Below are 26,239 nucleotides of genomic sequence, written 5' to 3' on the forward strand. Positions count from 1 at the left end.
ACGCATCTATTAGCGTTCGTATGAGGGTTAGGCAGAATAGCACTGATACGCCCAACGCTGTTCTTGATGTGAATCCTCAGGTATGGCCTGTCATGGCCTCGGGTTACATCGACTCATGCCCGTCTCTTCCCTGGTGTTAGAGTTTTGACCTAGGCCCATACGCATGGACCTAGAGTGGTTGGCGGTGATATGGGTCCCCGTCGGGTGAGATAGAGTGACCCTTTGGGGTAAGGCGAGACGAAGCCCGCGACCCTTGGGGTCGGACGAGACGGAGCATGCACCCAAGGGTCGGGCGAGACGGAGCCCACGGCCTTGGGGTCAGGCAAGATAGAGCCCGTGGCCTTGGGCGAGACCCCTGTGGCCTTGGGGTCAGGCGAGATGGAAACTGCGTCTTTGGGGTCGAGCGAGATGGAGCCTGTGACCTCGCATTTGGGCGAGATGGAGCCCACGGCCTTGAGCGAGACACCCACGGCGTCGGGGTCGGGCGAGATGGAGCCCACAACCCTTGGGTGTCAGGCGAGATGGAGGACGCACCCAAGGGACTGGCGAGATGGAGCCTATGGCCTCAGGGTCAGGCAAGACGGAGCACGCACCCAAGGGTCGGGTGAGATGGAGCCCATAGCCTCGGGGTCAGGCGAGACGAAGCCCGCGACCTTGGGCGAGACCCCCGTAGCCTCAAGGACGGGCGAGACAGAAACTGCGTCCTTAGGGTTGGGCGAGATGGAGCCTAGACCCAAGGGGTCGAGCGAGACATGTTAATATGTCTTGCTCTGTCCGAAGAAGCCAGCATGGGCACTAACTCCCTTGCTTTGGGTATCCCTAATATTGATACCTGACAAGCGGCATTCGCAAAAATTTTCGGCACATCACACACTTACTTTTTGCTTGATAAACGATTCTTATGCAGCGTAAGTTATTGTACCTGTAGAAAATTGATTAGATAAAACTAGTGCCGCTATTCTAGATAGACCATATTGCTAGGGCTTATACTTATTTACATAATTTTGTCACATCCTACTTTTCACAAAACTTTTGTTGCTCAAATTTTAGGTTTTTAAAAGAGTTATGAAACTCATAACTCATTATTGGCTCTGATACCACCTATGGCAGAACCGTTCGAAATAACACACCTTCGGAGATGCTTGTCTTTCACTAGACACTAAGTATCCTGAAAGTAAGCTACACCAGGCGGTTCCATCGAGCACACCCTAAGGGAGAACTCGAACAATCCATGTTTTTATCCAGAATTCAATAATGAGAATGATTTTACAATACTTAGTCCATTTCAAACAACAAGAGTTCTCGGAAATATATTATTACAATACCAAGTTCGGAGTGCGGAATTTAAACAACGGAATTGAAATAAACATCTAACGATAAGATACAAGGATCCGACTGTGCCCACCAGAAGAATCCTCCAAACTACAGCCACTCCTTATACTGTACCTACAACAGGGGTAAATAAACCCTGAGTACACAATGTACTCGCAAGACTTACCCGACTAGTGGGAATAATTTCCTCACTCCAAAGGATATGATAAGCTTTATGGTTTGCTAGGTTTCCTTTTTGCAAAAAGCATTACTAGTAGTGAATCCTTATGTATGTGTTTTATTAGCAGTCATAATTAGTTCATTACCAAGCCATTCTACATAAGTACATGTTCTACTTTCAAGCAAGAGTTGAGTAATCAGATCCGTTCATCCCCTTTCGTCTTCCAATTCTTACTACGGTGCTAGACCATAGCCAAGTCATATCGTATCACACGGCAATTCACTAACCAATGTATCCTAGCTGGGTACACCAAAACACACGCACTGCTTGTACCCTAGGCACAAGCAAGACCAACCCACCACTCTCCTGTCAAAGGGTCTAGGTCCCCATCCAAACTTGGACTCCAAGCCCCCACTCCCGAGTCCTAGACTCAGTGTTGTGCTTAGACCTCCACCATCCCCGCCTCCAATCAGTTGGTTTAGAAAGAGCCAGAACCCATGACAAGAGAGCAACGAGCCTTTCCGCTCCTATAAGCAAGTATGTGCTCAAGATAATAAGTCTATGACCTAACTACCATCCACAGCAACGGACAGTCCTTAACCAACATGGACAGGGAAAAAAGTGTAACCAAGCTATGCCCCGTTGGTCATGGGACACAACCTATTACACCCACCAATACCCATACCATATCCCTACCCGGTCTCTATTTCCTTTCACCATTTTATCATGAGAGTAATAATAATCACCTATTATGAGTAATGGCAGGTTACTCACGCTACTGATAGGCTAAGCATAGCAGCTACTCAACCTATGCTAGTAGGACTCATAGGTAGGTTTATCTATGCATGAAGTTTCAATATAAATCCTGTAACATAAATGCATATCACACACACACACACACATATATATATATATATAGTGATTATTCAAAATAAGGGTTATGCACCGAGGCTTGCCTTAGGCAGGTGGATTGTCAGCTATGTCAGTCGTCGGTGGCTGTGGGGCTACCTCCTATACGAGAACCACCTCCTCGTACTCCTCGATCACCTCAACGTACTCCTGCTCTCTAGCAACCATGAACTCCACCAACTCATTCTCTATATGCATGCAATGATGATGCAACACTTAATATTTTGGCAACAACAACTCTTAAAATAAGAATACACATGCTAAGCTACTAAGCTAGCTCTAATGACTAAGATACTAAGCTAATCATTATCTCTACCAAATAAATTTCAAGCTCACCCTACAAGTGCTTAACTTTTATAAACAAATATCATGCCATTATTCCTTTAGCCTTAATGGGTATTTAGCTACCATATTAAGTAGTCTATTCTAGGGCTACAAAAATTACAGTGAGCACATAATAATACAATGAAGCTACTATAAAAAAATTAGTATTTTTGCTATCACCAATCTACCACAAAAATTCCTACAATTATTAATCGAAATAATACTAAACATCTCAACTATTTTAATGCTCCTTAGCAACCACACAGATATGTATGAACTAACAATACTAACAGGTAGACAATGTTTTTGGAAACCTAACAAAATTAGTTTCATAATTTCTAGGTATCTACATTATTTTATATTAATTACCAAAGTTCAGCTCACAATTAAAATGAAAAGCTATTTCTATTTTCCACGAAAAAGATAAACCGATTTTGGTTCAACGCGGCCCACGCGCAGAGGCGGCCCGCGACCACGTGCGCGCAGCGTCAAAGCGGGCCCAGCAGCACAACGTAGCTGTAGGCGCGTAGCATGGTGATGCGATGGTGGTGGCAGCGGCGGCGGCGCGGCACGGGTGTAGAGACAGCAACAGCACCAGCGATAGCTACGGTGGCAGGGGCGGTCGGGCGTAGAGCGGACCGGTGGCCTAGCGGTGCGGTAAAGCCGCGGCAAGGCCACGACGGCCATGGCTAGCCTGTGCGCGGCCACACACGCATGCACAACACAACCGCACGGCGACACGGGTTGGCCACGCATGATGACCACGCGCACGGCGCCAGACAACACAAAGTTATGACGTGCACAAATTTTAAAGCGCTGATCACGATGAAACTGTTGCTCCTAAACCTAAACTGGCTTCACTACACTCAAGATGGCATATGGAACTACTAAATCGAATCATAGCACTACACCACTTCTTATCCTAATCTCTTCAAATAAATTGCTAAATATAGCAGCGTCTAGCTGTCCACAGACTTAGAAATTTTCTAAGCGTTTGAGCTAATCTTAATTTCATATTGCATTTCTAAGCTACTGAAAATATTACTTAGCAATATTCTTTTTCAACAACAAGTATTTCATTGTCATCTACAAAGTTTGCACTTTTAACTTTATTTAAGTATCACACACATGTTCTATAGTATTTTTGCTTAAGAAAAATTGGTTTTATACCCTACTTGATATGCATGAAGCATCGAACCAACTTTTGTTTAGCATTTTTATTGATCATTATGAGTTACAAAAATTGATCTACACACTTCACCATATGTATTAACACACAAGTATGATGCTCAAGACACATTTTAGTAGATGATTAATGGTGTAACACCGAGGGTGTTACACCTAGCAAGCACATTCTTCACATAGCCATTAAGATCAGAAGCTGCTCGATCCTTGGGATTTATTGTGTGCCTGATTAGATTGTTCAGAATGTAGTAGTAGCTCTTCAAATCACTAACCTTACCATCTGCACTTCTCATGTCAGTCCACATATATGCAATGTTGCGGATCTCAGCTCTAGCCTCATCATGAATATAAGTGAAGCCTCGCTCCTCCTCTTCAAAACCAAGGATCTGATTGAAAGTCACAAAGTCAATCCTATAATGCCATCCCTTAGTCATCTAGTGAATATCATCAGTGTAGATGCCATAGAAGAAGGTGGTATGAAACTGGGCTAGCACTTCCTCATTCCAATTGTACCGGAAGCTCATGATATCGGTGAGGCCAAACAGCTCACAAGCCTTGATCACTTTGTTGAACTCAGGCTCATTCTTCCCCTTCATCCCCTCCTAGTCAACATACTGCATCTTGACAATCTTTGACTTTTTGGAGTTGAAAATCACTAAGGCATAAAAGTTGGAATGAAACTCATTCCGAAACCTATAGTCCACCCCCAAATCCTTTGGCTGCTCATAAGGATTGTTCTCACGTGCTTCTTCCACCATCTTTAGCTTTCCCACATAGTTGAGCACGGGATGAGCATGTGTGTCAACAAGACGCCTCATGATCACTTCCTCAGAATACTCTCTGATGTAATCTCTGTCAAACTCCTCAAGGTGAGGTGGAGTATCTAGGCAAGCACCTAGAGGAATGGTGTGGCCAACCCTCTCTAAGTTCTCCTCCTCTAGGATCAATTGATCCTTTCTCCCCCTATCACTAGCATCCCCTCTGCCTACTGCACTGCTATTGCCCTCTATGGTTCTACCACGACCATGATGAGACATTTGCTTGTCATGAGGCTCGGTCATCTTCCTCTTCCCCCTCTAGTCATCTTCACCTCCGGAGGAGATCTACGCAAAAACATAGACCAAAATGAGAAACTATACAAATGAAGAGTAGAAGTTACCCTATAAAGCAAGTTAAGTACTCAAGAAGAGTCAACGTGCAAGCGAGGGAAGCAGCTGATGTGGTACTGCCCCTAGATGTCCAGCACTGCCGTGCCTAGAAGCGGCACTGCCGCACCAACTGTTTCACCAAGACTGCATTTTGCATCTTCTTGTCTACTAAACTTACTTCATGATTTAACTCTCAGCCCACTATACAATCTCAACAAGCATAGACATATCTATCATCGATTCATCTAGATACGATTGAGAGAAAGCCTAGTAATCATGAATCTTAGCATTGGGAGCTGAGTGAAATAGATAAAGTGAGTCAACCATCGAACCAAGAGTTTAGCACTGCTAGCTTTGCCATAGAGGTGTGGCACTGCCGTGCTGAGGGTGCGGCACTGCCATAGCAGTTAATTTGGCTCCAAGGTTGAATCATGATTTCTACTTCAATTAATCCTCAAAGCACCATCCAAACTACTATCTACTTTCCTATCAATCATCCAAGACAACTAGAATCGACACATTGCATAGATCAGGAAGGATTAGGGTTTCACCTTTGATTCACGTGGATTGAGGAGGAAAGAGATGAAACGGCTTCGCCCAAGAGCTTCAGTGGCACCGGTGACATGGGAGGGAACCGGTGGACAGCAGTGCCGGAGGTGGTGGCAGCGCTAGACAGAGGCGGTGGCGGCGCTATCGCCTGTGAGAGGAAGAGAAGGGCGATGGCGTCAGGTGAAAAGTGAGAAGAGGGTTACCCTAGGGCCAGATGAAAAGAGTTGAGTAAATGGCCCCCCATGATAACTGCTGTCATGGGCTGAATTTCGATTGAAACTCAAAGTGCGACACTGCCGCATTCCACCCGCGGCACTACCGTAGCGCGGCACTGCCATAAGGCAGGCGTGGCACAACCGCACTCTCCAAACCAACAAGATTTAGCTACTAACTAAACAGCTCTATATATATATAGGATATGGACACATATCTCAAGCATACTATGATCAACATCAAATAATTAATACAAACAACGATCATAATACACTTGTTTCTTATGATAAATCATTTTGAAGCACAATATTTAAACTTTTCCAATTCATTTCTCCTATCCATGCTAGTTCATCAATCAAGGTGTGCAATAGTTCAAACCATGTTACGAGAATTAAGTATATTTAGCTCACCACGCAAAGCACAAAATCTTGACTCATCGAGCAACTTAGTGAAGATATCGGCCAGTTGCTTTTCGGTGCTCACATGGTGAATTTTGATATCTCCTTTGGTTTCATGGTCTCTCAAGAAATGATGTCTGATGTCTATGTGCTTAGTTCTTGAGTGGCTTACGGGATTGTTCACGAGCTTTATGGCACTTTCATTGTCACACAAGAGTGGGATTTTAGTGAAGTGACATCCAAAATCTTGAAGAGTTTATGTCATCCAAAGTAGTTGAGCACAACATGCACCGACTGCAACATACTCGGCCTCGGTGGTGGAAAGGGCTACACAATTTTGCTTCTTAGAACTCTAATACACTAGGGATCGTCCAAGGAATTGACATGTCCCCGAGGTGCTTTTTTGATCTACTTTGCAACCGACGTAATCGGAATCCGAATACCCAAGTAGATCAAACTTAGAGCCCTTAGGATACCACAAGCCAAGGTTAGGAGTGTGTACTAAATATCTCAAGATTCTCTTAACGGCCACTAAGTGGCACTCTTTTGAGTTAGCTTGAAATCTAGCACACATGCACATACTAAGCATAATATTAGGCCTAGATGCGCACAAATAAAGTAGAGAGCCGATCATGGAGCGATATACCTTAGTATCCATGGCTTTTCCTTCATCATTGAGATCTAGATGTCCATTGGTTGGCATGAGAGTTTTGATAGGCTTAGCATTCACCATGTCAAACTTCTTGAGCATATCATGGGTATACTTCATTTGGCTAATGAAAGTTCCATCCTTCATTTGCTTGATTTGAAATCCGAGGAAGAACTTTAATTCACCCATCATGGACATCTCAAATCTCTTGGTCATGATCCTACTAAATTCCTCACAAAAAGAATGATTAGTACTACCAAATATTATGTCATTGACATATATTTGGCACACAAATATATCTTGGTCGACTTTGTGAGTGAAAAGGATAGGATCGGCTTTGCCTATTTCAAAGCCTTGTTTAAGCAAGAATTCCTTAAGGCATTCATACCATACTCTTGGTGCTTGCTTAAGCCTATAGAGCGCCTTTTGGAGTTTGTAGACATAGTTGGGAAACTTGTGATCTTCAAAGCCTGGTGGTTGCTCAACATAGACAAGTTCTTGAATAGGGCCATTGAGAAATGCACTCTTCATATCTATTTGATATAGCTTGAAGTTGTGATGAGCAACCAATCTTGCTTCATTCCTTGTCACCACTCCATTGTCATCTTGCTTATTGCAGAAGACCCACTTGGTGCCAATGACATTGGTATTGGGTCATTCCACCAAGGTCCACACTTGATTTCTTTCGAAGTTGTTGAGCTCTTCTTGCATGGCCATCAGCCAATCTGAGTCTCCAAGTGCTTGTTCTACCTTAAGAGGTTCCAAAGAGGAAACAAACGAGTAATATTGGCAAAAATTTGCTAAATGTGAACGAGTTGTTACCCCCTTTCGAAGACTCCTAAGGATGTTGTCAATGGGATGATCCCGTTGTATTTTTTGCCTTAGCCTTGGATGCTCAAAGGCCGCTTGTTCATCTTCTAGACCTTCATCATTTTCTTGCTCAAATATGGGATGTAGGTCTTGTCCACAAGCTAGAGTCGAATCAGTTGCTGCTGACTATGTAGGTGCGGCACTACTGCTCTCAAGTGCCGCACTATCGTGTGCAGGTGTTGCAGTAGGTGTCTGCTGCTGTTTAGCATTAGGTACGTTAGCAGAAATTGGTGCAGCAGCAACTTGAGGAACCTCCATTCAGTGACTTCAACTTCTTATGGTCTAATATCACCAATGGCCAATTGCTTGATAGCTTCACATGGTGGAACGTCCTTTCCTACAACACTTGAATCTACTTGCTCCACTTGAGAGCCATTAGATTCATCAAACGTCACGTCTATCGCAATCTCAACTCTCCCGGAGGTTTTGTTGAAGACGCGGTAGGCATGCTCATTTGATCCATAACCAAGAAGAACACCTTCATCAACTTTAGGTGCAAACTTAGAGGTTTTGGGTTTCTTGTTAAGTATGAAACACTTGCACCCAAACACTCTAAAGTAAGACACCTTAGGCTTGTTACCGGTTAGAAGCTCATATAAAGTTTTCTTCAACTTCTTGTGTAGGTAGAGGCGGTTGATGGCTTGGCAAGCGGTGTTGACGGCCTCACACCAAAAGATGTCCGACATCTTATACTCATCTAGCATTGTCCTTGCCATATCATGAGTGTATGATTCTTTCTCTCTACTACACCATTTTATTGAGGGGTGTATGGAGTTGAAAACGCATGCTTGATGCCCTCTTCATCAAGAAATTACTCAACTAGAGTATTCTTGAATTTGATCCCATTGTCGCTTCTCACTTTCTTGATGGGAAGACCGGACTCGTTTTGAGGTCTTCTAACAAATATCTTCACCTTCTCTTGAACTTGGCACTTGTCATGCAAGAACCCAAGTGAAATGGGAATAGTCATCAACAATAACAAGACTATATTTGTTACCCCGATACTTAGGTAGGCGACCGGTCCAAAGAGATCCATATGTATTAGCTCTAATGGTTGCTTGGTGGTCATTATGCTCTTTGGTGGGCGAGGTATGCCAACTTGATTTTCGGCTTGACAAGCGCTACAAATCCTATCTTTCTCAAAGTGAACATTTGTTAGTCCAAAGATGTGTTCATCTTTTAGAAGTTTGTCCAAGTTTCTCATCCCAACATGAGCTGTTCGGCGATGCCAAAGCCAACCTATGCTAGATTTTGCCACTAAACAAGTCTCAAGCTTAGCTTTACTTTTGTTGAAATCAACTAAGTAAAGCTTGTTCTTTAATTGACTCGTAAAGACAATAGAGGAATCCTCCCTTCTAAAGACTTCCACACCCTTATCCGTAAAGAGACAATTGTAGCCCATCTCACACAATTGAGAAACGGACAACAAGTTGTAACTTAACGAATCAACATGTAATACATTTGTAGTTGAATGCTCAAGGGTTATAGCAACTTTACTGAGACCAATCACACCCCCCTTTGAATTGTCTCCAAAGACAATATTTTTATTTGAGTGCGTCATCAGGGAATATGATGAGAACATACTTCTTTCTCTGGTCATGTGATTTGTATATCCTCTATCAAGCACCTAACTTGATCCACCAGAGGAGTATGCCTACAAAACAATTTTAGTTGCTAGATTTAGGTCCCCAATTTGACTTGGGGCCTTGCATGTTAGTCACAAGAAACTTAGAAACCCAAAAAGAAGTATTCCTATATATATTGGTTTCCTTTCCAACATATTTGGCAACCACTTTTCCACTGCTATTGCTCTTCAAAACAAAGCATGATGTCAAGCTTTGTCGAGGTGCATAGATCTTTGGTTGATAGGCAGACTTATTCTTGTTGCCCCACATTGATTCCTTAGGCTTCTAGAAAACATGTTTCTGCTGGAACACCTTCTTCTTGACCTTAGTTTGATCAGGAATAGAATTGGTAGCCTTCCTATTTTTGCGGGGTGTGGCACTGCCGCCCTTCACCACAGCATTGCCACTGCGCGGTACTGCCGCTCGAGGACACTACACTACCGTAGTCTGTGTAGGCTGATCTGTACCAATTTTGCCCTTCCTCTCAAACTACACACACTCATAGCCATTCGCTATCCTTCTTCCATTTGTCTTGGCTCCTTTTGTGTGTCCAAGCACATGCTTGATTGAGGGATGCCTTTCTTAATGGAATTGTGGCCCTTCTGATTCATTATTCTTCTTGTCATTAGATTGGGTCTCACCCATCCACCTTTTTCCAATGATTTCATTAAGCCTAGCAATCTTCTTTCTCATAGCCTCCATGTTTGCAAGGTTAGTGAAATAGGCATTCAAATTAAGATTAAAACATTTTCCACAACCTTAACTAGTGGAGGGAGTTGAGGTTTCCTTTGTCTTAGGGAGATGTGAGTTGCTATCCCAAAGAATGCCATATTGCATCTCAAGTTCTTTGTGCTTTTCATCCAAGTCACAATACTTTTTCTTGATAGCTTTATTTGCTTTCTTTGTAATAGCATGGTCATCTTGCTCTTTGGCCAAAGCCTTGCACAAGGATTCCACCTCACTTCTCTCTAATACAAGAGCTTCTTTGCTAGCAATGTAGAGATCCTCTTATTGGATAAGAGTCTCTTCTCTAGATTCTAGCTCGGCTTGGACACTCTCTAAATCCTCCATTAGCTTAGTGATGAATAATTTGGTCTTTCCATCCAAAATTTTAGTTATCATATTTATTTCTTTATCACTAGATTCATCATCACTAGATCTATCACTAATATCACTACTAGAGATATCACTAGGAGGTGGAGGAGATTTGGCCTTCGATTTGGATTTTACCTTCTCACGCTTTGCCATGAGACAAATGTAAGGGAAATAGTAGTCATCGTCAGACATGTTGTTGAAGAGCCTTGGTGTAGGGGATGACTTGTGAATAGCAATGGTTGTAACCTTCTCATCCTCCTCACTTGTGCTCTCTCTAGTTGAGTCCCATTCATGCCCAATATGAGCCTCTCCCATGTACTTCTTGCTCTTTCTACGGTCGGTCTTCTCCTCTTTCTTGTCCTTCTTGTATTTGTTGTCCTTGATCTTATATGGACACTTGGCAATGAAGTGATCGGTGCTTCCACAATCGTAGCATGTCCTCTTTTTCTTGTTTGGAAAGTTTCTCTTCACTACCTTGTAGCCTTGCTTCTTTAGCCTCTTGTGAAACCTCTTCATAAAGAGAGCAACATCATCAACCTTCTCATATTGATCATCATCATTTTCAATTTCACTTAAAGATGATGTGGTTTCTACTCTTCCTTGGATTTGCTTGATTGCATTGGGCTTGCTAGTTGAAGCTTGCTTGTTGATCTTGGACTTGCTTGTAGAGCCTTGCTTACTTGATTTGTTGGTCTTGAAAGCTACATCCTTGATCTTGATGCCTTCTAGCTTTGCTTGCAATTCACCAAGCTTCTTCCTCTCATTTGCTTCTTCTCTTTACATGTCAAAGGTCAAGTCCTCTCAAGTACATCACTTGGTGTGAAGTACCCAAACTTCTTCTTGTCTCTAATTGGAGTCACTATGGTCTCATTTCTTGAAGAATAAGCCTCCAACATAATCTTGACAACTTTATGATCATCTAGCTCATCATAACCATAGCCTCTAATCTTGCCCACCATCGTCATCAACCTATCAAACATCTCTTGTTGCCCTTCTCCATCCAATATTACAAACCGGTTGAGCTTTGACAACAACAAATTAATTCTTGCCTTTCTCACTTTGTCAACCTCTTCATGTGCTAGGTGCAAAGTGTCCCATATTTGCTTGGCAATATCAACCCAATCACTCTATTGTACTCATCACCATCCAAAGCACTAAGCAACACACTTGTGGCTTGACCATTGAGGTGAATGATTCTCATCTCTTCTAGTGTTGGGTTTTTGGGATCAACCGGTGGCTCAAATCTATTGCAAACAATCTCCCAAATGCCGAGGTGAAGACCTATAAGATATGCTCTCATCAAGTGCTTTCACTTGGCTCCCATTGAAATGGGGTAGCTTGCCCACGGGTACATTGATGAAAGACCTCCAATCATGGTTAGTCATAGGTATAGAAGAGTAGTTAAAGGACACGGTGGTAGATTTGTTGTTGTTGGCTTTGCCCTTTCCTCTCTTCTCCTTCTTGTCCCCCTTCGACACCTGGTAGGACTCATCATCATCTCCATCTTTAGAACTACTTGATATGTCACTTGATGATGTATTTGTTGCCTTATCTTCTTCTTCCTTCTTCTTCCTAGCTTCTATCCTTCTTCTTCTTCTTCTTCTTGCTTCTCTTATGAGCTTTCTTTCTTCTTTTCTTTGCTTCTTGTCTTCTAACCGTTGTTGCTCCTTCTTCCTCTCTTTTGCTTCTCTTTTGAGCTTTTTGCCTCCTTCCTTCTTCTTCTCTCATGTCATTGAGAGCTCTTTAAGCATTGGTAGCCTCAAGATGTGGTAGCGTGATGTTGCTTGCTGTTGATGCGCTCAACTCACTGTTGTCGGTGTCGACATCCACCGGCTTAACACCACTAGTTCCTTCTCTGGGCTCCATACCTCATGTGGTTAAGCGCACATGAGGTAACCTGCTCTGATACCACTTATAGGATCTCTGGTTAGCCTAGAGGGGGGGTGAATAGGCCTATCAAAACAAACACTCAAACTTTCATCAAATTTAACTTGCGGCACTGCCGCTCTGACCTCGTGGCACTACCCGACAGCGGCACTACCGAGCTAGAACAGCGACACTGCCGCACCTATAGACAACTTCAAGTCATAGTTCAAAATCAGTGAATGTAAACTTGAATCAGAGAAATTTCTTAGCTTCCTACAGGTATGAGATTCACAGATCGAGAGCTAGAAGTGGTAGGAACACAACACACAAGTAGATCGACCACAAACCCTAGAAATCACCTCAACAACAATATGAAATGCAAATGATATAAATCAAGCACAAGGTGACACGATGATTTAACCCGTGGTTCAGCTCATCACTAAGGCTTGCCTACATCCACGTTGTTGAGGTTAGCCACTAAGGCTTAGGGCTTTGCAACCCTTCCTCGTTCTCAAGTCAAGAGACTCAACTCTTGAGATGAGTGGTGAGTTTACTAGCTTCAAGAGATGGTTACAAATCTCCCGGGGCTACCACACAAGTTGGCAAGCTCCACGGGCGACGCTCTAGCCGGCTAGGAGCAAATCTCCAAGAGTAATAAACACAACCGCCGGCTAAAATGTGAACCAAGTGCTCTTTTGAGTTGGGGAATCAAATGATCTGCTCTCTAATTGAGTTTGGGATCTTTTTCTCTTAAAGATTGATGGGAAAATCAAGGGAGAATGCTTGGGAGCTCAAGGTCACCAATGGAGGAGAGAGAGAAGGGCACTCTTCTGTTCTTGGATGAGCTAAATGAGTGGGAGAGATAAGAGAGACGTTGGGGAGGAAGGGGAAAGGTATAAGTACCCCCCAGCCCCAACGGCCACTTAAGTCACGGCAGTGCCTCTCTCCAGGTGTGGCATTGCCGCACCAAGCAAGATAGCAAGGGTAAGAGTGAAGTGTTGGCTATCTTGGCTGAGTAACTGGGGATGTATGTGTAAGATTGAGCACTTGGTAGCACATGTTAGCTTAAGCATTGTGTCCCCCTCTATAGTATGGCTTTTCTTATACTCAAATTCAAAATATAAAAGAATTGAAACCTCCTTTGAGTTTGAAGTCATCAACATTTATAATTGGGGGCTCCTCCATTTTGTGTAACATCCTCGAATATAGATTCTCTGTTTGTCATCTCGATAAATCTCATTAGTTCTCTAATCGCATGGTTATTATCACCAAAACGCACAATTAGGGCTTGATTGCACTTTCACTCCTGCTCCTCCTCCGTGCGCCCGTCTCGCTGCTCCTGACACTACTTCGCCGCTCGCGCCTACTCCGCCACCTGTTTGGCCTAACGATGCCGATAGGCACCACCATCGCAAGGAGAAGTGTCAGGCCCTGGCGCACTGTAGCGCCTCGATGCTGACGGTGGAGGAGGCCGCACTGAGATATGATGCATATTGCAAGCTCACATTTCAAATGTTTCAGATGTTTTAGAGGTATGTTGTAAGTGTTTCATACGGATGTTGCAAAAGTAGATCGGGATGTTGCATATATTACAATGGTTGTACACGCATGTTGCAAGAGTCTGTCTCCAATGTTTCATCTGCTTTTCAGACGTATGTTGCAAGCGCCTTTATTTGGATGTTGCGTATGTTTTCACACATATGTTGCAAGTGTTTTATCTGGATGTTGTATATGTTTTGCAATGGTTTTCACACATATATTTCCACACATACGCTTGGGACCATAATAAAAACACATCACTTATCGGCAATATCTAGCGATCAAAGACACGACCATTGTAATGGATTAAATAAAACTTGAAGCATGCAAATTACCATACTTTCCTAGGTGCTTAGCTCCCATCCAAAGTACTAACACATGCACCCCCAACTTCTTTTTATGAAAGAAAAGGATGGACATAGAGCAATGAGTGCATGAGAGACGAGAGCAGGCATAGCACATTACCATTGCTGGAGCATAGGGGGACGGGGGCGGATGCCGCTGCATTGGGCAGCGGGAGCAGTGGTGCCAGAGCAAGGTGGACTAGCGCGTGGAGGAACGGGCCCGGCGAGACCACGAGAGGGTCTTGTGTCTATGTTCAACCCTATCACTCATGGCAACTCGTCGTGAGACGGGTGTGTAAACCTTCTAAACTTCTTCTTAATAAAACACGTGACATGCACATTCTTGAAAAAAAGACCATGGGAGGGCCGAAGACGGACTGACGCTCGGTAGAGGACGGCAGCCGATGCTAGGGCACTTGACAGACTCAGAAGGCGGAGTGTGGAGAGGAAGCTAGGAAGAGGAACAGTCGAACAGGGATGAGCGTCGCGCTCGCAATCGCGTGTCCTATCCACGCGTCATCTCTCTTCTCTATGCTGGACTGCTGGGCCAGTTAGAGGTGTACACATTTGGCCCAACTCCTAGAGCCAGGCCAGAAAAGTACATAGATGATCGGTGACTCGGTGAGGATACTCACGGTGCGCCGATGTGATTAGCCATTTTCCGCACCCCTAGAGCTGATAGGGCATAGCATCACCTACTTGCTCGCTGTCGACTGTGGCCCGATGGATCCCGTTAAAGCTTCCACAGCCTGGGGGCTCGGAGAATTTGTTCACTGTGGCCACGTTAGAGGCATTGGGGTCATTAAAATATGTGCTTGAATTAGCAAACATACTTTGTAAAGTACTATTTTTTCATCCCTTCAAAAAATAAAGAGTTAAATGCACCAAAGATCCATTAACTTGTGAGGAGGTTTCAGTTGGGTCCATCAACTTCCAAAGTGGTTTTTTGGGTCCATCAACTTTTAAAATGGTTCACTGTAGGTCCATACCTATTTATTTAACCTTAAATTCAAAGCACATTTGTAGAAAACCCCCTACCTTTATTTATCTTCTACGCGCTCACCCTTCAGTCATCATACGTAAGAGCTCTTGCTCTGCGCGCCATTCCTGTCCAGCCCCGCCGTGGCGCCGGTCGATGACGACGATAGCGCCGGCACGTCGTGGAGCGCACGCCACACGGCGCTGTTGCACTTGAACCCGGAGCCGAAGTCGATCTGCCACACGCGGTGGCCGCGCCGCACCCGGCCCTTGGCCTTGGCGTACGCCAGCTCGTACCACAGCGAGCTGCTGCTGGTGTTGCCGAACCAGTGGAGGGCGCACTTGCTGGGCTCCATGTCTGTGTCCTGCAGGCTCAGGCTGTGCTGCACCTCCTCCAGCACCGCGCGGCCGCCAGCGTGCACATAGAAGTGCTCGAACGCACGGCGGAAGTCCGAGATGTAGGGGTGCACGCCCTTGACGCAAAACACATGGCGCATCATCAGGGACTTGAGGAACTTGAGCTACTCGCTCAGGGGCAGCACCAGGGGCCCCAGTGTGGTGATGTTGGTCTTGAGCACGTCGTCGGCCACCGCCATGAGCTCCCGCGCCAGGGAGACGCCCACCTTGCCGACCTCGTCCTCGCGCTGGTACACGCAGTTGAAGCACTCGTCGATGGCGCCCTTGTGTGTGCGCACCGTGTGGAGCAGCCGGTACTTGGCTCGCCCGGTGTCCGCACGCTTGTTGGATAGCAGCGCCGCCACGCCGCCCATGCGGAAGATGCAATTGGAGAGGAGCATGGAGCGGTCGTTGCCGAAGTACCAGTTGAGGGTGATGTTCTCGGTGCTGAGCACGACGGCGTACGAGCTCGGGTTCGCCTGGAGCATGTCCTTGGCGAGGTCGATGGCGATGAGGCCGGCGTTGCACCCCATGCCACCGAGGTTGAACGACTTGACATCCTCGCGCATCCTGTAGTGGTTGATGATCATGGATGCCAGCGACGGCGTCGGGTTGAAGAGGCTACAGTTGGCGATGAGGATGCGCACGTCGCGGCGCGGGTCGATTCCCGTGGACTCGAACAGCTCGTGTTGAGCCTCCATCCGCACCTCCGCCATGTTGAGCCTGGGTGGCCGTGCCTGGACGCCCGGGGGTAGGTACGTCTCATCTCCCAGCGTGCCGTTGCGGGGCCGGACAGGAAGGGCTCACCGGCGGGGACCTCGGGTTCGCGCTGGACCTGGTGAGGAAGGCCAAGTCGGCGGTCACGTACGACTACCTGCTGTCGGTGGCGGACCTGATGGTGCTCACGGGGTGGCCGTTGTTCGCGCTGTCCAGGACGTACATCGTGTCGGACGTCATCCACGCCAGGTTCCTCACCAGGTCCAGCGCGAACCCGAGGTCTGTAGTTTGCAAACCGAACCGAATAATCCCAAAGTCATGTAAACAAACTTGTAGATTGCTTCTAGCTCTACAATTTTTGTTACTACACCTTTCGCTGGATCGGGCTGGTTTGAGAGTTTGAGGGAGCGGAAGATTGAGTTTCAGCTTGTATATTTGAGGTGGTATTAATCAGTTCATTCAGTTCGGAAATTTTGAACGTGGCCGACTGTTCAGAAGCTTGCTGCCGTGTGGCCTCGCGCGCTCGGCCGGACAGGAAGGGCTCACCGGCGTCGAGGGCGGCGTCACGCTGCTCCAGCGCATGGGTGTGGGCATGGTGCTCTCCGTCGTGGCCATGCGGTGCCGATGCCTACAGCCTCACCGATCGACGGCCCCGCATTCGCCGAGGTGGAGGTGCTGGGCCACCTCTGGCACCGCAACATCGTCCGGCTGCTGGGGTGGTGCACCGACGGCGAGCACCTCCATGGCGTCGAGGCGGGTCGGCGCGGGGAGACGCGCGAGCCGGGTGTGGAGCGGCCGCGGCCGGACCTCCACAGCGCGGGCGGCTTCGGCCAGCGGGCACCGCGGCCGCGCACTGGCGCGTCACGGAGAGGAGGAAGAGCGGCGGCTGGAGGAGGGCGCTGGGAAGCGAGCTGCCGGTTGAGCCCGCATGGCCACAGCAGCGGCTCACTAGCGCGCCCACAGCAGCGACGGCGGGCGCCACGGAGCCGTTCGCGTACGTGACGTGGTGCGGGAAGGGGTTTTCTCCAAATGTGCTTTGAATTTAAGGTTAAATAAATAGGTATAGACTACGGTGAATCATTTTAAAAGTTTATGGACCCAAAAAGCCACTTTGAAAGTTGATGGACCCAACTGAAACCTCCTCACAAGTTAATGGATCTCTGGTGTATTTAACTCTAAAATAAATGAACACTAGTTTCTCTATGGGTTCGTCAGAAGGCATTTGGTTCACATGACACCATTCTTAAGAACAACTCCAGACAAGTCCAGCAAGATCTCTCAAACTAGACCTTTACTTTTGATTTAAGGGCCTCCACTACTCTTGAGGGTTTGTTTTTTTTACTCAACTTCAGCAAATGCCCTAGCTTCTTATGATAGGTAGGACCCACCCGTTAGTGAGTTACATTGGTATTTTATTTTATTTTTCTTCCACTATTTCCTCTTCTGGGTGCGAGGCGAGTTGCAACGGCAAGGGCTGGAGCTCGTGCTTGGGTCAGACGAAGGATGAGCCAGGCTCGGTGGACGAACTCCAGGGGCGGCCGCCCCAGCTACCGGCATTGTCGACGCAGACCTCCTCCTCTTTCTAAGCTCCGGCTGCCGAGTGCCCGACCAGAGTTATGCGGCCGCGACATGGCAACGAGCAAGCGCTGATAGTCGATAGAAGAAGATGACCCCGGCTGTTGTGGCACTGGGCCTATTTTTTGTCACTTTAGTTTAGCCCAGCAGCGGCCCATTGAAAGGGCAATTTTTTATCAACATTTCGTAATCTTGTATTGAATATTTTAACCCCCTAAATGATTTCAATGAAAAAAGTTTCAACTATAAAGTTTTAGGTTTTGTCGAGCTCAACAATTATGATACATGGTTTGTCTCCATCCGAGACTATTTAAAATTTTCAAAATTTGAATCTCAAAATATATGAATTTGATTTTTTTTACAAATTCAAATAAATTTATCAACAACAAACTTGTAGACTGGGTCGGCTGCTACAATGTTGGTATGAACCATGTGAACATTCAAGGTGGTATGGAAATTCTAAATTTTGAATTTCAAAATATAAAAACTCACATATTTGGGACTCTAAACAATGTCACATCAAAAACTTTTTAACTATAAAGTTTTATATTTTATTGAGAACTACAACTTTGGTATATACCTAGCAACATGCCAACATCCAAAGTCGTTTGAAAATTTTGATTAAATTTTAAATATCAAAATATGAGAACTTAAAACAATATTTTGGGACTAAAAACAGTTTCAAATAAAAAACTATCAACTGCAAAATTATAGATCACATCTAGGGCTACAATTTTATATGAAGTTTGTCTTGGTTTGACTTCATATGAAAAAGTTATGAATTATTTTTGGATGCATCTATTTCTAGAGGCACATCTGTTAAGATGAACGTCTCTGTTAATTGATTTCTATCGGCAGGCCCTTATAATGCTTGTCTCTATTAATAGCGATTTTCAGAGACAACATCATAAGAAGCTCGCTTGTATTAACGATTAACAAAGACGGTCACCTTAAGATGCTCACCTCTAAAAATGATCAACATAGGCGGACTTTTGCCTGGCCATTTACGTACAGAGGCGGTTACTAGACATACCGTCTCTGTTAATTAGAGAGGTTGTCTCCTAAAATCCTTTTGTTTAGTGACACGGAACAACAATGGCGATGCAATATAAGAAATAAAAACATTTCATATTTGATCTGTCACTGAATGTTGAAAGCAACACTAATTAAGTTGATTGAAATAGCATAATATAAGAAATCCGTTCACATTGCCTTAGGAAATTATTTGAAGTTGGCATGCGTGTAACGCGCGCGAGCTAGGAAAGAAGTGGATACGATTATGATGCGTGCTTCAACAAAATTATTCCAGTCTCTATCTTTTTAAGAGCAAAAACTATTCCCTACGCGCTTGCTCTCCTTTTCTGATGCTTACATCTTTTCTATATGAACCATTTGTCTGCAAACACTGATATAAATTCGTCTAGTTCTGTAGGCTTAAAGTGGTCCGTACATGCCTACTGTGAAACAGCCACACAATATATGAGTAAAATAGTGAGAAATCGAACATATCTCAACCTGCCCCACTTTTATTCTTCAGATAGTGAGGGCCCATTGCGTGGTGCGCTCTGCGCTGAAGGGAAGCATCATTCTACCAAATCACTAAGTTTGATCGCACTTTATCTTGTAATAATGGTTATCGCCAGCAAAAGATTTCAACACTCTGAGGCTTGTTTGATGCACATGTATCCCCCTCAGTCTATATGTGTTGGAGCGTGGTTTGGTGTGGAATACGTAAGTACATAAATTGCATTATTACTAGCAGAGTTTTTCGAACAATAGGAGCGTAATTTGTCGCATGGACATAGGCCTATCAGGACTAAAACTTTACTTTGAAAATTATAAACTAATTGAAATGGCCATTTGTTGAGAATTACAAACTAATTGAATGGACATAGGGAATAATTCTTGAGGGTCGACCACCAAGGTAATTGAATTTTCCTTGTGCTTTATTCTAATCTTAGCGGATTTTGCTTGACAGTTGATTGCCAAATACTATTTCCTTGGCAGCTCAGGGCTTTTCCTTGTTGGTTTTTGCCACCAAGGGAATTCTGGATTATGGTAGTGACTGCGGTTATTAACAAACATAGTTACACAAATTTATCAAACAAATTTATTGTCCCCATCCATTAACCATTATTAAACTGATGAAGGGGTGAACAAGAAACACACCAAAAATTATCAAACAGATTTCCATGTGTAATTGAATGCAATAATGTATTTTCAGTGGACCAAATGGAATAGAAGTTTACATGAGCATGGAGTAGAGGTGCCCTCTTTACCTCCACAGAGAAAAGGCTGTATAAATTTTAAAGCGTCATAAGTCTGCCGAAATAAGGAAGTATTTGAAGAGAGAGGCTAGCTGTTCATATCTAACATCATACCGTCGAATTGTACATTATTATAGGATCAGACAGTCACGTTCTCAGAAAGAAGATCATATGTATGACCATATTTGTTCTGTAATATTAACCTCATCTATACATATGCAATAATTATGTCTTAAATGAATCTTTTGGTCAAAACAAGATGGAGATGCTTGCTGATTAGTGGCAAACAAAACCGAACATAAAATAAGGTTGCTTGCAAAATCAGGACAAGTACACACCTAACTTGTGATCTTGTAAATATTATTATATTTATAATTTATTCGTTGGTGTACTAACCAAGGTTTAAAATAGCGGGCTATTGCAAATAGCGGCATCTTTTTTCCAGAAGCTATAAAGCTATAGCGCAGCTATAGCGGAGCTACGACAGATAGCGGTTTTTAAGAAAACCATAAAAAAATCAAGTAATTATTTCATAAAAACACAAGAATCATGAAAATTACTGAATACAAATATGTTTTCAAGACTTTAGGAGTCTAGGGAATATTATTTAATATAGCATTATAGCACAATTTGTTAGACTCAAGTGTTCAATTTTCGAAAAGATCAACTTAACAGCAAAAGATAAATATATAATAAGTAGATTGTCACTCTAAAAGCTAAAGTTGAAATAGCAGCGCTATTTTGAAGTCACAGCTAATCAATTTAGCGACGTTAAAGCATAATATAGTGGTTATAAACGACATAGCGGAAAAATAGAAATAGCGTAGCGGGAGCTCTCTCCAGGAGCTATAGCGGCGCTATAGCATTGCTATAGTCCGCTATTTAAATCCATGGTACTAACACTTATTTCTGAGTCTGGGTGACACTGTCATTAAAAGTGTAGTAGAATCTAAAGCTACCCACCTCTTTCTCTTCTACTCCCTCTGTTCACATATTGTAGTTAACTTTATTCTAACTCAAACATTTTTATCCCTGACATTCAATCTCTACAAAATTTACATATTGAGCAGCATGCTGATTATATATCATGAAAAGTATTTCTCATGGCGAATCTAAAAAACGTAGGAGTAATTCTAATTTATGATGTTAAATTATCACAATTCGTAGAAGTTGGTGGCCAGATATAGAAATGTTTTAACTTTGGACAAAATTAGAACAAAAATCTTATCAAAATAGACAAATTAATTGAAGAGTATTCATAAAAAAATTAACATTATTAGTTATGTGGTACTTCATCCCAAATAAATCAACTTATAGAGTTATCCTAGGTCAAATTATTTTTAGCTTCACTGTTTCTCTCTCGTGTTTTCCTCTCTACTGTAGCTCAGATACTGTAGCAAATTAAATTTTGGCTTCCCCAGTGAAGCCGCTGGCTGTGAGAGGGAGAGAAAAATCTGGCGTCCGCTACATTGAATGAACAGTAGAATTGCAAGCGGGAGCCGGAGCCGTGCCCGGGCCGGCTTCTGCCTTAGATAGATTTTCTGTTCATGCAATCAAGTACTAACAAACAGTATCTGGGGATCCAATCAAAACAGTTACTGTACTAACTACTATCCGATGTCCACCATAAAGAACAAGGCGACGATGTTGATGATGGTGGCTCTATATATGCACCACATCGTAGTACAGACTACCACCTGCATGCTGTCGCCAAACCACACAAACATGATTTAAAATGGCATCATGATCATCGTCGATGAAGAATCCAATGATGTCTATCATTCCTGAGATTTTTTTTTTTTTGAGGACGTACTGAAAAAAGCTTAACATATATTTTTTGAAACAAAAAGGTTAACATATATTAATGAAGCACAGCCCCGTTCCCCATTTTTTTTAGATTAGACTAGTAGCTAGAAGATCGATCCATGATACCAGACATTGTCGACGAGGTGATGACAATGGGAACCTGCTACATGATTGCATGTGGTACTGTAGTTACTAGACAGGCAAAATTGCAAGAAATTCAAGATTCCTACAGTACTAGCAGTAGTTAAGGCTTTGTCTTGCACAATACTCCGTATGGTGCAAGCCAGGGGAGGCTATATATACAGCAGGCATACTAGTAGCCGTCTATATGCAAATAATTTCAGACAAGACCTGACAATTGTACACGTCCGGGCGGCAAGAACACGGGCCGCCTGTGATCGACCAGCTGCAGGACCCAGGAAGATCGAGTAGGATCGGAGGACGTCGCTGCGCCTCGCCGGTGGTGGCCGGCTGCACAGTGCGATTGCACGGTGGGGCCGGACGCGCGCGGCGGAGCAACGGCGACGCATGGCACCGACGCGCGCGGAAAGAGAGAAGAAAAAAAAAAGACGCTGATGGCAAGCAGCAGGCAGGCGGCCGGGCAGGCAGCCAAGTTGCGGGCTTGCGGCCGGGTACGGCATGCATGCCACACAGCGCGATACAGTGGCGGCACGAGCGCGGAGAGGCCCGCGCACGGGGTGATGTCATGCCGCTGGGGCTGGACACACAGGAACATGGAGGGATCACATACGTACAGGGCACGCGAGGGTGAGCAGCGCCTCGTCGGCTTTTCCTGATTCCTCCTCCCAGGCAGGCCAAGTGTGGACATGGCTAAGCGTTTGCATGACCCACACAGATCGAGCGAGCCCTTTGTTGACAAAGTGAGGGAGAAATAAAGCCTAAGCAAGGCCAAGGGAGAGACCACTAACCACTGTTCACCTTCGTCCTCGATCTCTTATTATGTATACATCTGAAAGCAATGCAAGCACTCGGTCAGAGAGGTCATATGGAAAACAAGAAATGCTCATCAGATCAATTGGGCAACAGCTGAGACAGTACTGGATGATAAATTAGGCTCTAGGGAGATACAGTTATGTATTCATACTTATCTCTGGAAGTGACAGTACTAAACTGGTAGCTTGAGAAATATTGAACAAGAAAAGAAAAGAGAAAAGTGTAGTTAGACCGATCTACCGTTCAATTATGTGGAGCTAGCGAGGTTACTAGTTGAATTGTTAAGAGAGAGAGCGAGACAGTGAAAGAAAGAGATATTGAGAGGAGGCTTTGGCGATTATTGGCAGCAAAAATCCGCAAAAGGACCACGCGCACTGGCAACGGGCAGATGCGTGCGTCGATCTCTGGGAGAGGCAGAGACCAGAGAAGACGCAGTGCACGGCGGATCAAGCGGCGCGTGAGAAAGAGATGACGGCAGTCAGTGTGACAGTGAGTGAGTGGGCGGAGTGCACGTGTGGCCAGAGTCTTCAGAGCGCCTGCATGCCGTGCCATGGACCTGATGACTGATCTCCCTCCGATCCGTGCTGCATCCGCAGTCTACAGTCCATCCGCCGGCCGGGGACCAGGGCAGAGATCTCCTCCTCCTCCCCCGCGTCCGCGTCCTTTTCTATTTAAAGGTCAAACACTCAAACCCCTCGTGCATGGTGCATGCCTAGCCGACCGACTATCCCCTCGCACCCCTCCCTTCTCGTCGGCTCAGCTCGACGCCATTACAAACCACAAGAGAGTTACTAGCTGACGACGACACACGCACGCCTCTCCCTCCTATACATATACATACATGGTATAAATGTGAGCTGGTGGCTAGGTCAGGGACGATAGGCCGGACGACTGGGTCACGGAGATAGGGCAGCCGTGAACTGTAGCGGCCGTCAGAGGCGTGCGCCATGTGTGCCCTGGAGGGAGGGAGCACCGCCATCAATGCCGGCTTCGAGTGACTGTATGCCTCCCCATTTGAACAGTTCAGTTCATCCAACAGAAATCAATTGCATGATGAGCCACACTCATCGATCCCGTGCGGCAAAATTCAGCAAGAGAGAACGATCACGCAAGAAATGCTTGCGAAATGATAGACAGATATATACAGCATACTACGATGAATATAATGTGGTTTTGAGTTCCACGAGTGCATCATAGCATGTAGATCCAGAATGCAAATTGTGCTGTTGATAGTAACTAGAAGCAAGTATATATATGCCATGCGAGGAACCATATATGCTTGGGAGATTTTTGAGCTCAAATGTTATTATTAGCAAGCTAGGAAGCCATGCATTAACATGGCTTCAAATCGTGCTTGCTTTACCAAGGATAATATATGTACATACGCATCAAATCAAGAACACATAGTTGCACCGATTAATAATCAGCCCATTTCCCCTTCGGCTACTCCAAATTCTAGCCATATATATACTACTGACCTAGCTAACAACGGGTGTTTGGCTCCTCCTAAACTTTAGTCGTTGTGCCATCAAATGTTTGACACATGCTTGACATATGGAGTATTAAATATAGACCGATTACGAAACTAATTATATAGTTTGCGACTAATTTGCGATACGAATCTTTTAAACCTAATTAATAAACCTAATTAGTTCATGATTTGACAATATGGTGGCTGCAGTAAACGTGTGTTAATCACGGATTAATTAGACTTAATAAATTCGTCTCTTGAGGACCAACAAATTCTATAATTTATTTTTTTATTAATATCCGAACAAGCATGCGACACCGCGACACCCTCACGTACAGCTCCTAAATTTTAGTCTTCGGATCCAACACCCCCTAAATCTGGAAGAAGAAAGATCCGAAAACAAGCTAAAAAAGATGAAACCGCCGACAGAAAGAAAGATGCAAGAAGCATATGTGGAGCAAAAATAGAATGAAAGCTCAAATCTTGCGATGCGGGAGACGGAGACGATAATTAAACAAGATCTGCAGGTCTACTGTACTGTACTCTCAAGTGGTGCTCGGTGCAGCGCTACTCCCTCCGGCCTGAGCGGCGGACGCAGCTGCAGCCCTGCTGCTCCCGCTCCCGCTCCCTCCGGCAGCAGCGGACGAGCTCGTCGAAGGCTCCGCGGCGGCCTGCTGCGCGCGCTTGCGCTTCTTCTTCTCGTAGGGGATGCCGCGCGCCTTGGCCTGCGAGTCGCGCACCTCGCGGAGGTAGATCCGCACGGCGCGCGCGGCGAAGGGGTTGGACTCGGGCGTGCCGCCGCTCTCCTCGTACGCCGCGCGCAGGCGGCCGATGAGCGCGTCGAGGGAGCCCCACGCCTGGCGCAGCGGGCACGGGCACGGCCCCGGCGGGGCCGGCTGGCCGTAGTAGGCGCACCCGGCGGCGTGCACCTTGGTCTTGCCGAACTGGTCCAGGTACCTGAGGAACTCGATCACGTGCGCGCCGCTGCACCGCGCCAGAGTCAGCGGCGGCCGGTGGTTCCGCAGGTACTGCAGGAACGTGTTCCAGTCCCTCCGCTTCTGCGACTCGTACCTACTCAGCTGCGCCGGACGCTGCGGCGCCACGGCCGGTGCCTCGCCGCCTGCTGCCCCCATGACCGACGACGGGCAAGGCCCGGAGGCCATGCAGGTCAGCAGGTGGGAAAGAGCTGAAGAGCGAGCGAGAGACTGACTGACTGAGTGAACAAGAAGGAAGAAGCGCAGCTGCGAGCTAGCTATACTAGCAGCTTGAGATATCAATCGAGCAGGCGATCGCGATGAGTGGACGCGCACCAGGGCGCGGGGTGCGCTAAAGCAGAGAGAGATCTGGTGGCCGCGACGGGGTGGATCGAGATGTGACGTTGGAAAGAGAAGGGGAGCGGGGGAGCGGAGTCGGAGAGCGACGGGGAACGGGGAACCGGGAACGGGGAGGAAGGGGGATGAATGTCACTGGTGAGGTGTTGTGAGCGGAGGGAGGGGTGACCCGCGGGTGAGGTTGATAGTATAATATATGGCATATCATCTCTTAAACATATATGTTCCTCAGTCTCGTAATATAGTGTATTTAAACGTAACATTTAAAAATTTATATAAATATAAAAAATTTAGGGGACAAGAGATAGTTTTACATTAGATAGTATCATAAATGTGTTGTCATTATCAACTAATCTTCATTAATCACACCGATGATAACGTTTGATTAAAAATAAAATAAGGGTATAAGTGTCTTTTGTATTCTCCATATACCCTTACTTCATTCTTTAATCAGACGTTATATATCATCAACATATTAATGAGATTGGTTGGTAAATGATAAATATATAAGAGCCTTCTTATATACTCTTACATACAT

The 26,239-nt window shown here is 45.2% G+C and overlaps 1 protein-coding gene and 1 pseudogene across 1 annotated transcript; both read right to left on the bottom strand.

Moving 5' to 3' along the window:
• Positions 1-15,279: 15,279 nt before the first annotated feature.
• LOC136461444 (3-ketoacyl-CoA synthase 1-like) lies at positions 15,280-22,774 on the bottom strand (annotated as a pseudogene).
• On the bottom strand, positions 22,246-25,801 carry LOC136457258 (protein G1-like7). Its single transcript, XM_066457330.1, has 2 exons — positions 24,914-25,801; positions 22,246-22,915 (listed from the first exon to the last, which is right to left on the bottom strand). The coding sequence occupies exon 1, from the start codon at positions 25,531-25,533 to the stop codon at positions 24,916-24,918; it is 618 nt and encodes a 205-aa protein (XP_066313427.1). The 5' UTR covers positions 25,534-25,801; the 3' UTR covers positions 22,246-22,915; positions 24,914-24,915.
• Between the last annotated feature and the right edge of the window lie 438 nt (positions 25,802-26,239).

This window comes from Miscanthus floridulus, chromosome 6 (genome assembly GCF_019320115.1).
Source record: "Miscanthus floridulus cultivar M001 chromosome 6, ASM1932011v1, whole genome shotgun sequence".
Lineage (NCBI taxonomy): Eukaryota > Viridiplantae > Streptophyta > Magnoliopsida > Poales > Poaceae > Miscanthus > Miscanthus floridulus.

Bases quoted from the DNA above. Each gene is read 5' to 3' on its own strand.
- LOC136457258 (XM_066457330.1), bottom strand. From the start codon at position 25,533: ATGGCCTCCGGGCCTTGCCCGTCGTCGGTCATGGGGGCAGCAGGCGGC.